Here is an 18,370-nt window from a genome sequence, read left to right as displayed (position 1 = left end):
CGAGTTCTCTCACCAGCTATGCAGATTTATTTTTTAAAAGGGGTTGGGGAGGCGGGGCACTTGGGCTAGAGAGGCCAGTAGCTCAATTAACAATCCACATGCTTTGCATGTTGAGACCTTAGATTTGATTCCTGGAACCATATGATTCCTGAGACCATCTTTCTCTGCAATAGCCCTTGAATCACCAGGTAATGCATCAGAGAAACAAAAAATGATTGTCATTTGGGCCCCAGATGTAACTATTGCTCAGAGGTGAAGTGCTTGCTTTGAGTGTATGAGGTCCTGAGTTCCAGCCCCAGCACAGCCAAAAAGAAAAAGAAAAAAATTCAGCCTTCCAGTTAATAAGCACCTAGGGGGCTGGAGCGATAGCACAGCGGGTAGGGCTTTTGCCTTGCATGCAGCTGACCTGGATAAGGTTCCTCCATCCCTCTTAGAGAGCATGGCAAGCTACCAAGAGTATCCCACCCGCATGGCAGAGCCTGGCAAGTTACCCGTGGCATATTCGATATGCCAAAAACCTTAACAACAACTCTCACAATGGAGACATTACTGGTGCCTGCTCAAGCAGATCAATGAACAACGGGACGACAGGGCTATAGTGCTACATAAATTGATAAAAAGTAGTATCCTGTATAACATTTTGCCACTTATGCTCAATAATAATCAAAATAAGCAGTTGTTTAATAAAATTTTAATTCCTTTCTTAATTTTTAAAATGAAATAGCAATTATTGCATGTCCTAGAAATTGAGAATTGAGTTAATCTGTTTAACTGTAGTATTCAATATTAGAGTACCCTGTGGGATTAATGGGTTTATATCCTAACGTATATTACTTAAACTGTTAACAATAAAATTGAAATCCCAGTGAGGTTTTTCAATTTTTCAATAGAGGTTTTCCCTATTCATCTGTTATAGTCTCTTTTTTATGAACTGTAGGACTTTAGTCCTACAGTTAAATATCATCAATATTTTAACCATTTTAAAATATTAATATCATTCTTAATGTTTATTAATGGTAATTGATTTAAAATTACTTTTAAAAAACATAGTGTGAAAAGCATTTTGACCATTAGTGTTTTTCTTTCTTTCTTTAGTGTTTTGTTTTAAAAAAAACAAAGCCCTTGGTATTTGATGAGAAAATATTAAGAATTTGAAGAGTAGTGTGTAGAAGTGATTCCAAAACCAGATTATTAAGATATTTTTTTGGTCAGAAAGGATACTCTGATGCACATTTAAAAAAATCTTCTAGGGACTGAAGCAATAGCACAGTGGGTAGGGCATTTGCCTTGCACATGACCGACCCAGTTCAATTCCCAGCATCCCATATGGTACCCTGAGCACCACCAGGAGTAATTCCTGTGTGTTGCGGGGGACGGAGGGTGGCAGGGGGGACCGAGACCTGCAGAACTCTGCCCCTACTCTCAGCCTGTTCAGAGTCAGGAGTCCCTCTGGGCAGTACCCAAGGGACATTCTGGGGATCAGACCCGGGCTCCTTCACCCAGAGTATGCTCTCTAGCCCTTTGAACTAACTCTTCAGTTCTTTCTCTTTCTTTTTTTTTTTAAAAACTTTCTTGATTTGGGGTTTTATTATTAATGTTGTTTTGGGACCACACCTGACCTTTAATAGTTTAAGGAACTAAAACTTTCTCAGCTTCCTATGTTCTGTTTAATTTTTCAGGATTATTTTTAAAATTACTCCTGGCACTGCTCAGGGTACCATATGGGATGCTGGGAATTGAACCCGGGTCGGTCACGTGCAAGGCAAATGCCCTACCCACTGTGCTATCGCTCCAGCCCCTAGAAGATTTTTTTAAACGTGCATTAGAGTATCCTTTCTGACCAAAGGAAAAAATCTTAATAATCTGGTTTTGGGATCACTTCTACACACTACTCTTCAAATTCTTAATATTTTCTCATCAAACACCAAGGGTTTTGCTTTTTTTAAAAAAAAAAAAAGTTATTATCTAATAACAGTAAATTATCACACTTCTATATGGTTTCCATGTAGAAAACATCAAGTAAGAGAGCACACATTTTCTACAATTTGCTTCCAAAAACCAGGAATATTTCCTATCTAATTAACCACTCTTAACAACTAAGAAAGCATATCTACTATTAGATTCTATGACATTTAGTTTTGATTTCCCAACTGAATGGTAATAAAGCCAAGTAGTGTACTACAGAGCAACTTTAAATTGTTATCATTCTTCTGGCACTTTATTTGCTGATTTAAAAAACTACTCTTTAAATAACCGTCTTAGTTGAGATCGACAGAGGTTGTGGTCACTGTGCCTGTTATTAGTTAGCACGCACTAGTGCTAATGCAGTCATGAAACAATCTGGCATTATCAAGATACACTCACTAAATATGCAGTTAAATATCTTAATTTTTAATACATTATTACATTTATTTTTTAATAAATTTATGGAGAATAATAAATGATGAGATATGTTACACATTGTAAAAATGTTAAGAAATGTTTTTTTGTTGGGATTTGATTTGAGGCCACACTGGCAGCACCTACAGGACTATGACCATGATGATGTTCAAGGGACCACATGTGGTGCAGGGAATGAACTCAGGTTGGCCACATGCAAGGCAAGCACCTTAGCTTCGGGGCTGTCTCTCCCATCCCAAGGCTTATTACTTAAAACAGTACTGATAAAATTATACCTAACATGTATGCAAAAGGCAGAAGGAACAAAGTACCATTTATAAATGAACAGAAAAAGGGAAAAAACGCAACTTAATTGTTCCAGAAGATTGGAAAGACCAGCTCTGAGAATCTTGGGTTCATCCAGAGCCAGGAAACTTTTATTGGGCTTTTCTGAGAAAGAAACTCAGTAAGGGTTTATGAAGTAGTTCTGTATTTTCACAGTGAAGGAATTGTGGTGTATTTGCTTTTTATTATTTTATTTGCCCTTTGTTAAAACTGCTGATTGATGTTCCCTGAGCAAGAAAAATAAAAAAGGAAAGTCAAAAACCCCAGGCCGCTACCAAACATCCAAGGTTATTCCAAACAAAAGAACATGTATGGTTATATAAAACTCAGATTTTATATACAGCTCAGATTTAGTCTTTTTTTTTTCTTTTTGCATCACACCTGGCAAAGTTCAGGGGTTACTCCTGACTCTGCACTCAGGAATCACTCCTGGCGGTGTGGGGGGGACCGTATGGGATGCTGAGAATCGAACCCGGGTTGGCCACGTGCAAGGCAAATGCCCTACCCGCTATGTTGTCTCTCCAGCCCCTCAGATTTAGTCTTACTGGGATAGGAACCAAGGAGTCTGTTGTAACCCATCCCCATGTGTGTCCACAGTTTGGGGCTGTCCTGAATTATCGGTAATAATCTCTTAAAATGCTTTTCCTCTGTTCATTTGCCTTTTTACAGATTAGTCATTGAGGGATGCTAGAGACAAGCTGCTGGTAGTAACTCCTTTCTGTGCAGTCCAGTGGGCTCCAGAAACAGTAATAGTCGACCGTAGCCGTGTGGACGATGGCATCTGTAAAACCAGCCTAGGCCTTCAACGAGAATTAGTCTTTCGGCAGTCTCACCATGTCTCGTTTTTTACCCAGTTTCAACAATTCTGACACTTATGGCAGTAGTATTAAAATTTAGCCCTCTCATAAACAGCAAAATGACCCTGTAAGGAGAAATGGTGATCTTTGAGTGAAAACAAAATGCCTTGTCTCCTCCATGATTCTGTTTTAGATCTTCAGATTATCTGATTCTGTTTTAGATCTTCAGATTATGCAGGAAGACCCAGGAATAGCTTTTGTGTTTAGCACTTAACACTCCCACCCCCTCCGAGCACCCCACCACCACCCAGGGACTAATCTGTGGCTTGGTTTGTTTACTGCCACCCTTTTTCATCTGAAAGTTTCAAACGTGCCCAACTTGTGAGTGATTACTGTGTTGGTAGAACAAGTGCGGTTTCACCATTGTCACATAGGTCCTTGACTGTTAGAAAAACCGGGTGCTGTGGATGAAGCAATGTATCCATGGCAACCTAGCAGTCCACTTTTTAATTTGAAAAATGAACACATTTACAGACAGCTTATTTGTTTCGGGTTTAAAATAAAAAATATTTTGATTTAATTAAGACATACTTGTGTAAAGAACAACTTGTTTTATTTCTAGGCCATAACTCATCCAATGAACCACTGTGTGTGTGTGTGTGTGTGTGTGTGTGTGTGTGTGTGTGTGTGTGTGTGTGTTAGTAGGGAAAATACTGGGCCAGAGCAATGCTACAGCAGGTAGGTTGTTTGCCTTGCATGTGGGTAACCCAGATTTGACCCCTGGCACCTTGAGCACCACAGAGCCAGGAGTAAGCCCGGAGCACTCGTGGGTGTAGCCAAAACTAAAATACAGAAAACACTGGTATTTCCATCCCCAAATATCAAAATTTTTTAACTCCTTCAATCAGTATTTTTTGAAGACCTTTGACATTTGTACTAGATGTCAGTGAACTGGGGTCACAAGCATGAGTGGCACAGACACTTCCCCACGGGTGCTGCGTGGTGGGCCCAGTCCCACACCTTCCATCTGTTCTTAGGCTGCTCCTCCTCGGGTTATTGTTCTGGACTATCCATTACTTTTTTTTCCCACCCACCTCTCGAACCCACTCCACCCCACCCCCAACCCTGGTAACTACGCCATGTTTAACATTTGAGTCTTGAGTCGTTTTCAAAGACCTAAGGGAAAACAGCACCTGAAGTCCTGGTATCCTAGTTTTACAAGCCCTGGATCTATACTTCCTCTGCTTCGGTTGTCTTAAAACAAAATCCAGTGGTGAAGGCAGTAATCTCACCCTTCCGCCCTTCCAGATTTTGACTCTCTCCGGGACTCTGGGTTTATGGGCCTGTGGAGCCCCGAGTTCTTGCTCAGGCTGGTGGTTGTCCACTAGAGGACAGCACTGCTTTTTCATCCGCCGCTTTGATCTCTGCCGGCTCGGAGCAGCATTTCATTGAAAAACAAATGTGGATCTGTTAATTTTTACATGGCCAGCCAGCATAGTTGGATGTTTCAGAAATAACCAAACTGCACAGCTGATACTTGCTTTAGAACATTCTTTATGTAAATTTCCTTTAATTTCACCATTTGTAAGATCATACCCTACAGTGTAATACAGCTTACAAATAGGAATATGTTAACTATTTTCACATAAAAATGAAAGAAAGGTATTCTTGATGCTTTTTCTCGGGGTTGGCAATTTGGTAAGGAATCAAAGAGAATGGGGTAAGAGTTAACTTGTTTTGCTATTTGGTTTTCGGTTCTTCACCGATTTCTTACCCACCCCCACCACACTAGAAAGCCCTGGAATACTAGAATGCTTTCTGTCTTTAGAACATGTACTGAGATTATTTTTAGCTTTTCTGTGTAAAGAAAAGAATGTGTTGCTGACCAGATAGAGTGGTGGATTTAGTCTGTAGAGATGGTCATTCTTCCCATCTCTAAAGATTAGAATAAAAAAATAGGGAATCTAAAGCAACTTTTTTTTTTTTTAAGTTTTCTCACCAAAATAGTAAAAGGGAAATACTATAATACTGATGCCTGGTTGTTGGGTTTTTTTTCCACTAAAGGAAATTTTATTGCTGGATAAATTCTGTAAATTTGAATCACATGTAAAATTTTTCTCAATATTAATTTAGTAGTGTAATAGGCTTAACTTAGAATGCAGTTTTATCGTCAACAGAATGCAATTTTTCCACAACTGGCGAAATTCTCAGCCTTTTAAAATGTTCTACTGTGTTAAAGTAATATGGATTTATCATTTAAATCATTTGGAAAATAATGCTTCAAATCACCAGGCTTTTGTGTTTGATGTTAGGAGGCTTATTTAAACCAGTATTTCTTACGTATAATCATTGTGCGACTTCATTACACATTTGTCAACTTTGGACTAATTATTTTTATACAGCTAGGGCAGGGCACCGCGTCTCGTGATCGTCTTTCTTACTAATAGGATTCTGTCTGCTTCAGCGGGCAGTAATTGAAGGCTTCATGTACAGAGTAGGGAAAAAAAGTTTTAGCCTGAGTGGGCCATTGTCACACTTCTGGTAACCAGTAGAACAGAAAACATGAGAAAATTGAACTCAGAATAGAAAAATCAGAAACCAGGAAGACTATCCAAGAGAAGAAAAGGCATGTCTATGAGCTGTTGCATTAAGTGTGGCAAATAAGATTCTGTGTAAAAATTTTATTTTTTGAATACCCTGGAGATTGATACAGCCTCTCAGATAAATAGTTTTAAATTCGCTTTGCCTTATTAACATTTCAGTTGTTAAGACAGCGGAATTTCTTTTTTCTCTGACAAATGGCACTTCAGGTCCATAGGCAGTTCACAAATCTTAAAACAAATATGCTTTAAGTATACAGAGAATAAGACCATGTATTAAAAATAATATAATTGTTAAGTGGGTTCTTGTAACTGTTTTCAGTAATGAAGACATTGTTTTTAGGACAATGGTACATACTTTCCTTTAGGTTTGAGAACCAGTTTATTTTACCTTTTTGCTTTCACCTTAAGAATTCTTAAAGGTTTCACAAATTGAGGATTATATTCAAAAGATGTTTATTAAGGTGAAATATAGAGAGAATCCAAACGGTTCCACCTTTTCAGTGGTGCTTAGGATAGTTAATGCTTGGTGGTAGAATAAAAATGAAAACTATGCGCAACACCCGGCTTGAGTCCTTTTAGTAACATGGTCCCTGCCACGCTTAGGCCATGCCTCTTTAGCGGTCACCCACTTATTCGTTCTCTTGTGTGCGGTGACCATGTTTGAGGTTGGTGGAGCTCCCAGTAGCCCTTCTCCGTGTCACAGCTTCATGCAAGGTTTTTGTCTTTCCCGTTGCTGGTGTCTCTCTGCAGGGACTGGTGGGAGGGGAGGAGGAAAGTTTAAATAGGGAAAAAGTGTATTATTGACCAAGCATCACGTCACGATATTTAAAATCAGGTACACATTCTGGAGGAGGAAATTTTTTTCTTAAAAATTTGGAACAATAGTAGATTCTATGCATATTACATAAGTGAAAAAAAACTAATTTATCTGTTGAGTAATGAAAACAAATATTCAGAGTATGTTTTTGGCATAGTAAGAGGATGTCTGTGATCTAGAGATTTTGTTTCCCTGGGCATCCCTGCTCCGATACACGCTATACTGTGTGGCCTCAGTCCCACTGAAGTAGAAGCAAGTGAAATAATGTCAGTGCAGTACTAGTCCCCACCACACAAAGCACCAAATAAAGGAAGATGCTCTCATCATTATGGTGATCAGAAACCTAACCTCCCTTATGAAAAATTTTATCCCCAAGTCATCTGAGTTGCAGATCAAGCACAATGGTTCTGCTGTTAGCCATTAAATTTAGTCGACAGCTATCTGAACCACACTTTTAGTCACTGTGTCATATGTCCTTAAAGTAGCTACTTCACTTTTAGTTCTCGTTAGTACTCTGCCCATGATTCTGAATGATAAAGCGTCTTTGTTTCTAGAGTTCCAGAGTGTCGTGACTTAACCAGCCCCCTCTTTGGGGGTCGTGTCATCTTTGGATAAACAGGCCAGTCTTAGTAAAGCCCATCACAGATTTTTTTTTTTTAACTTGAAACAAGTTATCTCAAAAACAATGTTATTTTTTTCTTTCCCAAGAAATATTTGGGACTCATGAGGCAGTACTGGGGCATAAAACAATGTTGTCCTAACTATCTTTTAAATGTTTGTTAAAGCATAGCCTGTTTGGGAGTTAAACGATTAATAAATTTGGGGGTGGGGGGGATTAGTTTTCGCTTTCCATGGACCAAAACAAACCAATTGCAATCATGCTGTGTTCCAATTAAATACATCCTTTTTGAACTGTGAAATGAGACTGTCAGAACATCTGATCTTCTAGTCTTCGGCTTTAAAACATTGCTCCCACCATTTGTGCCCACCAGAACACAGACACCTGGTTAAAAGGCAGCGGCTTGTACGGCAGCTCACAGACTTCATTGTTAGGGTGATTTGCTTAGCATCTCTCCTGCACTGTAAGCAAGTGGCCTGTTTTCCCTCTCGTGCCCATGTTCTTTACAGTATTATAAATTTTGTGGTAATGACATTTCAGAAACACAAGCCACTTAGGGCTTTTGTGTGTGTGTGTGTGTGTGTGTGGTTTTGGTTTTGGTTTTTGGTTTTTTATTAGTGAATCACCATGAGGTACAGTTACAGACTTACAGACTTTTGTGCTTGCGTTTCAGTCATACAATGATCGAGTATTCATCCCTCCACCAGTGCCCATTTTTCACCACCAATGGTCCCAGTATCCCTCCCACCACCACCACCCCTTGCCCCCTCCACCCAACCCTGCCTCTCTGGCAGGGCATTCCCTTTTGCTCTCTCCTTTTGGGTGTTGTCGTTTGCAATAGAGGCATTAAGTGGCCATCATGTTCAGTCTATGGTCAACTTTCAGTCCGCATCTCCCATCCCGAGTGGGCCCTCCTAGCACCCTTTACTTGGTGATCCCTTCCCTATCTAAGCTGCCTTTTCCCCCAGCATGCAAGGCAGGCTTCTTATCTGAAGCCACTTAGTTTTAATCTCTGTAAACAAACTGATGTCACATCGTTTGTCTCCTCTGTTAGTATTACTGTTAGTGTTGTATTAGCTCTAACTTTTCCTTGGATAAGAGGGTGTGCAACCCCCAAATTCAAGTAATGGTGCTTTTGTGTTCCTATTCAGACATAATCTCCGCCTGAACAGTCTTAGGCACAAGTGTTAGGTAAATAATGGGACTAATATGACTGCTGTTTACATCATCATAATCCAGTCAGAAATGGGATCTCTGTTGAAATATTGTTGCATGATGATTTAGCCACAGCAGAGTCTGTGGAGAAAGTCACACAAATGAGTCTGGCAGTAAGGCCAGTTAGTCGCATTGGGTGACATGGTAACTCAGAAATACAGAAACTGGATTCTCTTACAAAGCAGGAGGACTACCAGGACTTCACCTGAAGAAGTGCATAATCTTGAAAAGGGCAAGAGGAAGGAAAGGACTGGGGAAGGCGGGACTGTCTCTCAACAACAGACTTGAGGCAGTCGGTTCCTCATCTCTCGGGTGGACATCCAAAGAGCAGATGGATGTGTGTTAAGAGCTTTATGAAAACCTCTTTATAAAACATTGGTTTGATTTTTCTCCCTAAACTGCTTACTTAGAATTGCATCTCTTGGTAGCAGGGATGCACTTAGGGATTCCTTGCTAGTCTTGAGCACATTTGGAGCGGGGCGTTCTCTACGTTTGGAGAGCAGACACAAATGTACGATGGGGATGATTTCTGACATACTTAACCAATAACCCATTACTCACATTTTAAAACCCAGCAGTAAAGTGTTGGAATTATTTTCAACGTAGTAAAATGAGTGTGTTTTGTTGTAATGCATTATTCTAATTATGATAGGGAAACTGATTTTCATGATTCTTTTTAGGCCAGAAATGACATTATGCCCATATGCGCGGGGTTGAGGTGGGGGGGGAGGTGGAGAGGACTGGAATATAATGTGTTATGAGATCTTGATGTCATTTAAAAAAAAAAAACTCCAAAAAGAAATTACTTTTCATTTAAAGAAAATCTGCTTCCTGCTTAAGTGGCTAATATTTTAATTAAGTCAGGAGTGAAGTTTTTCTGAGTATCTCCTGATAAACTCCCTCTTTTATGTTGATGGTAATTAAACAGATCCCTGAGGACGCCGTGGCTCTGTGCAAGGCCCATGCTAATTGCCAGACAGGAGACACTGACCAGTTGGTTTGCTCTTGAATAGTCCGCAGCGTGCTGTCAGCTCGGCGTTTTATTTTCCTGTATTGTGAGCTGTTGTCAGGGCTAACTGGGCACCATTGTGGCTGAAGATGTTGCGCAAATTGAGGCAGATGGCTCAGATTCAGACACGTGTCCTACAGAAAGGGGAAAGGGGATCGGCCCTGCAAAGTGGGGTCACAGCAGGTCACAGACCTGCTCTATACTTGTTAGTGTTTTCAAAAGCTCATGTGCAGCAACTTTGTTTTTCTCCAGTCATCCTTGCAATCAGGCCCCCCACCCTCCCTCCCAAACGTGTGGGACCTGGTGCATGTGGGAAATGGAGGCCTCAGAGGGTCTCCTCCTCTGCCTTCACATCTCTGGGGCTCAACTGTGCGTGCAGAATGAATTAGCGGGATTGACAGAAGTTCATTGTGCCTCCAACGGCTTTTCAGTCAATTGCCGTGCTTAAAAGGCTAGTTTTGCTTTTAATTCCATGTAATTAGTAGGTTCTTCATGTCTTGGAATTTAGTCATGGAGCCTTAGACCTCAAATTTCCCCCATAACATTCTAAAGCAAAAACAAGAATTTGTGGTTCTGAACACTTAACAGTTTTTCGTGGCAGTCTGGTGTTGCACTTGTTGTCACGTGGTTTTGCGACACAGAATCATCAACATTTGAGAGAGGAATTTGAATTTCGGTAGGTGTGGATTCATGGAAACTTGAGCTTTGCAACATGCATAAAATTGTTGAATCACCTCCGTAATCATTTTTAAATATGAGGGATTGTAATTCCAAGCTCTTTGAGAAAGGAAAATTTTCTTTATATTTAAGAAATTTATTATTAAATGTATTATTTATAGAGATTTATTTCAAGTGGCGAAATGTAAAATACTAAATGAGCGAGTTACTCTCAAATAAATAGTCATGGAACCTTATTCACTTGCCTGGGTTGTCCATGTAATAAGACAGGCTGCTTTTTCTGCTGTGAAGATACTCTGAAAATTATCTGCTGTCTTTAGCATGTGCTGGGCAGTGAATCAGCTTCTCAGAAGAACGTTTGGCTGTGGGTTTGGGGCAGTAGGAAACGATAGGAAATTATGGGTGGAAAGAAAGGGTTGTCTTAAACCTATTTGATTTTATGCCATCCTTTTTCCCCTTCTCATGATGTAAAAGGTCCTTTTTTTTCCCTTCCAGGTTTGCAGCTAAGACGGTGCACAGTGGGTCACTGATGCTAGTCACCGTGGAACTGAAGGAAGGCTCTACCGCACAGCTTATCATAAACACCGAGAAAACCGTGATTGGTTCTGTTCTGCTGCGAGAGCTGAAGCCTGTCCTGTCCCAGGGGTAACCTGCTTACATCTGGACTTCAGAATCTGGCACACAACAAAAGTGCCTGGCATCCACTACTGCTGCCTTTCATTTATAATAATAGCCCTTCCATCTGGCAGTGGGAAAGAATACACTCTTGACATTCTTGTCTTCTGCTTTAGAATGCTGGTGTGTATCTATCATGTATGCAGTACTTTCTCCCTTTTTCGCTTTGCTAACCAAAGAACATATATTTTAACTGTCAGTTATCTCAACTCTCGAATCCATGTGGCATTTTCCCTGTCCTGCTCCTTCTTCTGGCCTTCTCTACTTTCTCCTCTTTTTCAGCAATGATGGACGTGAATTGGATGTTTAAAGTACACTGGAAATCATCTTTCCTCCCTCTGTAGCAGAAATTAGCCTAGAAAGAGTCGAAATGGCCTCTCAGCTTGGTATGTGAAATGGAATAGCATACTTTTAGAATTATATGCAAAAAATGACAAGATTTCTGGGGAAATGCAGTCTGTGAATTTCCTGGCATTATGATTGGTTATTGACAGCTATCATCATGAAATTATCTCAATAAGAAGAAAAATAAACATGACTATGAATAGCATTTGTCTTGCCATTTTTAATGAGAAACTGTTTATAATCCTGAAGTTCACATGCTGAGCCTTCATTATTCTAAAGTAAATACTTAGGATATTTATATTACACAGGGACAGAATGGAGTGTAGTCAGTAAAAGACAGATCCTTTAAAACCAGGTAGATTTTTCTCACTGTGATATAGGTAGTTAACTCCAAGGGCAAAAGTCAAATGTTAAAAAGAGAAAAGCTGCCATATTGCAAAATAAAATATCTCTTTTCAGGTAATAACATATTAGTAGAGCTCTGATTTCAGGATCCAGTAGACCTCCTGAATACATTCTTTCAATCTTCTTGTCTGTTTATAAATCTAGATGCTCAATTTTCAATAATTGAAAGGCCTTTGGAAACTAGTATAAACTTAGTGATAGAGCATGTGGCTTGCCTGTTACTGACACCACGTGGTCCCCAAACACCTGCCTATGAGTAACCTCTCAAGCACTGCAAGGTGTGTCCCAAAAAAGAAAAAAAAAACTTTTAACTGTAGACACTTTATTTCATCCTCCCTGTTGCTGTTGGTTTGAGGGCGACACCCAGCAGTGCTCAGGGCTTACTCCTAAGCTACACTCTGAGATCACTCCTGGTGGGGTTGGAGGAGCATAGGGGTGCCAAGGATTTGCCTCATGCAAGGCAGGCTCCCTACCTGCTGTACCGTCACTCCAACCTCTATTTTATCCGTTTGCCCCTTTTTTGATAGTCCCACCGTGGTGCTTTCCTGCTGATGCCAGGGATCAAGTCCAGGCCTGCCTCGTGCACAGCGTGCGCTCCAGCCCGAACTGTAGAAATTTTAGGAAGTGGTTAAGGGGCTGGAAAGGCAGTACAGGGTTTAGGAGCTTATCTGGCACGGGGCAACCTCAGTTTCATCTGTGCACCTCCACTTCACAGGACACAAACAGCCCCACATCCTTGGACCTTCATCTTGAACGACTCACCCAGTTGGCCAAGAACCACTAGGATTGTCTCCCGGACTTCCAGAGACCACTGGGAGGCCTGATAGTAGTAATAGTGATGATGCATCAATAAATAAAAAATAGTTAAGTGAGCAGTATATTAGCACTTTTCCTTACGGAACGTTGTTTCTAACTTAGGTGAGTTAGTTTGGCCATTGTTGTAATGGTGTTGGCTTTTATGGTTGCGATGTGCAAAGTTATTGCACCTCCACTAAAATGCCCAAGACCAGGCCAGAGCGATAGTCCAGTGGGTAGGGCATTTACCTTGCCCAAGGCCAGCCAGAGTTTGATTCCCAGCATCTCATATGGTTCCCCAGCACCACCAGGAGTAATTCCTGAGTGCAGAGCCAGGAGTAACTCCTGAGCATTGTCAGGTGTGACCCAAAACAACTATAAAGTGCCCAACACCTCCAGCACTGTCCTGTTGTCACTTCTCACCCACCTCTCCCTCCCTCCTCACACAGCTTAGCCATCTCAGCTCTGCAAGCCAAGACCAAGGGTTGGTAGGTTACTGCTCCTCAGTGACTCTACACAATTGTCAAACCTTTTCCTAAGACTTTGACACCTTTCACAAACCAATTGAAATTTTACCTCTCTGACATAAGATACCATTACAGATTTCCTTTATGTAGAGCAATGTAACTTTTTTTTTAATTATTTATTTTTAATTAGTGAATCAACATGAGGGTACAGTTACAGTTTTATACATTTTTGTGCTCGTGTTTTCCCCATACAAAGTTCAAGAACCCATCCCTTCACCAGTGCCCATTCCCTACCACCAGTAAACCCAGCATCCCTCCCACCCTCCCCAGTCCCGTCTCCCCCCACCCCACACTGCCACTATGGCAGGGTATTCCCTTTTGATCTCTCTCTCTAATTAGGTGTTGTGGTTTGCAATAAAGGTGTTCAGTGGCCATTGTGTTCAGTCTCTAGTCTATATTCGGCCTGCATCACCCTTCCCCCACATGACCTCCAACCACATTTTACTTGGTGTTCCCTTCTCTGAGTTGCCCAGAATGAGAGACCAGCCTCCAAGCCATGGGGACAACCTCCTGGTACTTATTTCTACTAATCTTGGGTGTTAGTCTTATAGTCTATTATTCTATGCTCCACAGATGAGTGCAATCTTTCTATGTCTGTCTCTCTCTTTCTGACTCACTTCACTTAGCATGATACTTTCCATGCTGATCCACTTATATGCAAACGTCATGACCTCATTTTTTCTAATAGCTGCATAGTATTCCATTGTATAGATGTACCAGAGTTTCTTCAACCAGTCATCTGTTCTAGGGCACTCGGGTTTTTTCCAGATTCTGGCTATTGTAAACAGTGCTGCGATGAACATATAAGTGCAGATGTCATTTCGACTATACTTTTTGGCTTTTCTGGCATATATTCCCAGCAGTGGTACTGCTGGGTCAAATGAGATTTCAACCTCTAATTTTTTGAGAATCGTCCATATTGTTTTCCAAAAGGGCTGAACTAGTCGGCATTCCCACCAGCAGTGTAGAAGGGTCCCTTTTCTCCCCACATGCTCTCCAACAGAGGTTGCTTTTGTTCTTTTGGATGTGAGAGCAATGTAACTTTTAAGTAAAAAGAAAATACACATTGATTGAAACATTATAGATCATATATAAAGGGTTAAAGGTGACATTCTTGGAACAAACTTGTTGAAAGAACAAACTTCAGTTTTCAAGCTGCTCCTGAAATAGAAGGGTGAACCTGAGTGAAGAGAGTTTGGCTTAGAAGTTGTCGCCAGTGCGTCCTTCTGCTGTTCGCATTGCTGATCCTGTTTCTGAATGCTTTGCAGCATTGGACTATTGTATTTTCTTGATATGGGGGCCATACCCAGTAGTGCAGAGAGCTTACACCTGACTCGGTACACCATATGTGGTGCCAGGGGTCAAACGTGGGTTAGCCATGTGCAAGGCTAGCGCCCTACCCTCTGTACTGTGGCTTTGGCCCCAGCATTGTATTTTTAAGTCAAAGATCTTTTGAAATGTTATATACAATTTGTCTGGAAGTATCTAATTTTTGAAAATTTTCTTTGGTGGGGAGAGGGGTACCAAGCAGTGCTTAGGAGGTCAGGGGGCCCCACTAATAGTTTTCAGGCGACAGAACCCAGGGCTCAAAGTGATGCTCCAGAGATTCTGTGTTACTCAGGTCCTGCAGTACTGGCAATACCCGGCAATGCTGGGGTCTTGCATTGACAACCTCCAGACTCAGAGGCCTCCAAGGCTGCACCTTGTGGTGCCAGGAATCAAATTCATGTCAACACACACTAGATGTATGTGTGCGCCCTAACCAATGTACTATCTCCCAGACCCCTCTAATATGTTTATACTCATTGTCACTAGGGCAGGAAGGGAGCTGTGTGGTGTGATGTAGAGGGTTTCAGTTTTCCTTAAAATGAGGGCACTCATCTTTGAAAATAGGCCACTTGTTTTCGATTTTTTTAAACTAAAAAAAGTTCAGTAGGACTCTACTTTTGAATAAGAGACTTTTGACTGCTCACTTAGGTTTGAATGTGTATTAAATCAGTAATAGAAGGTAGTATGGTAGGGGCTGGAGAGACAGCACAGCGGGTAGGGTGTTTGCCTTGCATGCAGCTGACTCAAGTTCGATTCCCAGCATCCCATATGGTCCCCTGAGCACCACCAGGAGTAATTCCTGAGTGCATGAGCCAGGAGTAACCCCTGTGCATCACTGGGTGTGACCCCCCCCCAAAAAAAAAAAGCAAAAAAAAAAAAGAAGAAGGTAGTATGGTGAAAGTTGAAAACATGCTAACAACAGCAGCTTTATTAGTAAAATAGTTTGTATGTAAGTGAATAAGAAATATGGCCAGAGTCCCAACTTAAGTTGGGTGTTTGGTTTTTCTTGGTTTTTTTCCCCCTCTCTCCTCTCCTTTTTTTGATAGAGTGATTCAGAATTCCTTGCTCTATATTTCCTTTAACTATATTATAATCCATGATTATCTTTAAATTGTTCCATTGAGTCGAGTTAGTGTTGAATGCTTAATTCTAGCTATATTTTTTCATTTTAATGTCCACTTAATGGGACATTTTATGTACACCAATCTTGAAAAATGGCTCTCTTCTTATATTTCAAACCGAGATTCATCTGGGGTCCTGCCATACGTTTGCTTTATTTATTAGAAGAAAAGGAGAATGTTTTAATTCTGAAGTCACTATAACGATGAACATCAAATTAAAACACTGGGAACTCAGGCTGAGTAAAGTTAGAAAGAGAGGGACAAACACATGATCTATCTCACGTGAGAGATATAAATAAAGTCAGGGAATAACAAATGCCCAAAGGCAAAAGAAACTTGAGACCTGGTCTTCCATAGGAAGTTGGTGGGGGGAGGGGTCAGAAGCTCTGGGAAGTGGTGAAGGGGAAGCTTGAAGTATGAAACCAAACTACACCAGTAACAGTTTTATAAACCACAGTACTTAGGGGCTGGAGCGATAGCACAGCGGTAGGGCATTCGCCTTGCACTCGGCTAACCCATGTTCGATTCCTCCACCCCTCTTGGAGACCCCAACAAGCCGCTGAGAGTATCACGCCATATGGGGATCAAACCCCAGTCGACTGAGTGCAAGGCGAATGCCCTACCCGCTGAACTATCACACTTAGCCCCGCCTGTGTTGTTTTTTTTCCCTAAGAACTTAGATGTTATATTAAATAGCCAAATCCAGAGTGACAAATGACCAACTTAAAGGAAGGTTTTTTTAAAAGATTGGGCCAGTGAAAGGAAAGCCAGAGTTCCTTCACCTTTGTTCCCTGTGTATAATTTCTCTGACCTTAGGAGGGACTTGGCTTAAAAGGAGGAAAATCCTCTTTTCGTCTAATGGGGGTGGGAGGGAGCCCTGAGTTAACTACACAGTCAGCCTGTTTGCTCTTGGTGTAAACACTTCGTTCATCGAGGAACATGAAGAACCGCAGAAGCACTATGGTAAGACCGAAGACATTCCCTGTTCCCCATGAAAGCTACAGTCCAGTTGACAATAAATGCATGATGGTGATGAGCGAGCCTTGCTTTGCAAACATTGCTTCCTCCACGCAGTTCCGACTCCCCTCCTTCATCCTGTTGGCCTCCCGTGCCCAGTCCAGCAGCTATAAATGCTCGCCCCGGGAACCTGCTGGCCCATCTCTTCTCTGCTAGCTCCTCTCTCCTAACTGGGCTGACAGGGGCGGACCAACCGAGCTCCACACACTCCCACCTTCTGGGGGCCAGTTCCTGAAAGATCGGGATTTGCTGCCCTTGGGCTTGGCTGGGTTTTTCACCTCTCTCCTTCCCAGCTTGCCTTCCAGCTTGACTAATTATCTCAGGAAAAGTTCCCATGAGCAGTCTGCTGTTGCAATGTTAGACTGGGGGAGTGGGGAGGTTTGTGGTAGTATGGTCTTTCGTGAATGGCAATTGTATTTAATAGGAAATTAATGCCCATTGTTGATAGAGTAGAAGTGTCTCTTCTGAATTTGCGCTCTCTCTGTCCTTTATGTGATTTTCTTGTGAACAACATTCGGGACAACTAAAGGACGATTACTTTACTCTCTTCCTATTCTGGTAACATTGCTTTTTTAAAAAACCACTTTCAAAAATATAGAAAGAAATCAGATTTTTAAGATCTGATGTGGCAAGTGAACTGCTGTGCTGGAATTGATTTGGGTTTTTTTGTTGTTGGTTTTTTGTTTTGTTTTGTTCTTTGAGTTTTCTTGTTTCGTTGGGCCACACTCCGTGGTGCTCACTGGTTACTCCTGGCTCTGCACTTAGAATTTACCCTTGTGCTTGCAGGACCATAGGGGGTGTTGAGGATCAGACCTGGGTAAACTGTCCATGTACAAAGCAAGCACCCTACCTGCTGTGCTGTTTGCTCTGGCTCCAGTTTTTGAGGGAAAATCTTTTAGTTTCCACATGATCATTTGACCAACAAATTTAGAACATAACCATTTGGAGGCTGAAATAGTTCCTGGGTTGCATTTATCGAGTATCAGATCACCATATCACTGTATCACTGCCATCCTGTTGTTCGTTGATTTACTCAAGTGGGCACCAGTAATGTATCTTATTACACTCAGCCCTGAGATTTTAGCAGCCTCTCTTTACTTGTCTTTCCCAATGATTGGAGGCTCAGATAGCACCAGGAATTATTACTAGGTCAGAAAAAGAAATGGTCCCTTCATTAGAGAGGTCTGAGAATGCTTAACTGAGCAATAGAATTAGCTAGACCTTAACAGAGGGGTGGCATTTAGAAATAAGAATTGAGCCAAAGAAGGGCATATCTTATATGCAGTCAACCCCAGTTTGATTCCCAGTGCCATATGTTCCCCCAAAACCCCTGGATACAGCCTTGGAGGCCCCTTAGCACCACTGGGGTGACTCGGTAATCCTCAGTACCACATAGTCTGAGCAACATTGAATTGCGACCAGATAGTACAATGGGTCGTTCAGGCATTTGCCTTGCATGTGGCCAACCCTGGTTGCATCCCTGGTACCTCATGTGCCCATCAACACCCCCTGCCAGACCCTGCCAAGAGTGATCCCTGATCCCTGAGTGCAAAGCCAGGAGTAAACCCTAAGCACAGCCAGGTATGCACCCCCATCCTCCCCCCGCCACCACACACACACACACACACACACACAAAAAAAAAAAACCCTGCCAACCCAGTCAGCCGAGAATCACTGGGAAGAGCTCAAAGGCC

The 18,370-nt window shown here is 41.6% G+C and overlaps 1 protein-coding gene across 2 annotated transcripts in view; it reads left to right on the top strand.

Annotated features, from left to right (window-relative positions):
- The window catches only part of AP3B1 (adaptor related protein complex 3 subunit beta 1), a 225,136-nt gene extending 211,616 nt beyond the window's left edge, over positions 1-13,520 (top strand). Inside the window, exon 28 of one of the 2 annotated variants that reach the window (XR_008627187.1) lies at positions 10,958-11,095. Coding sequence is in view for 1 of the 2 variants with exons in the window: in XM_004613140.2 (XP_004613197.2) it covers positions 10,958-11,111 (154 nt within the window). In the remaining variant the exon portion in view is untranslated. Of the gene's footprint in view, positions 1-10,957 lie in introns of both variants that reach the window. The other variant, XM_004613140.2, reaches the window with a different exon arrangement.
- The last annotated feature ends 4,850 nt before the right edge of the window (positions 13,521-18,370 follow it).

The sequence above is a fragment of the Sorex araneus genome, chromosome 1 (assembly GCF_027595985.1).
Source record: "Sorex araneus isolate mSorAra2 chromosome 1, mSorAra2.pri, whole genome shotgun sequence".
NCBI classification, from domain to species: Eukaryota; Metazoa; Chordata; class Mammalia; order Eulipotyphla; family Soricidae; genus Sorex; species Sorex araneus.
The sequence above is the reverse complement of the archived record's forward strand: the minus strand, read 5'-3'. Positions and strand labels throughout refer to the sequence as shown.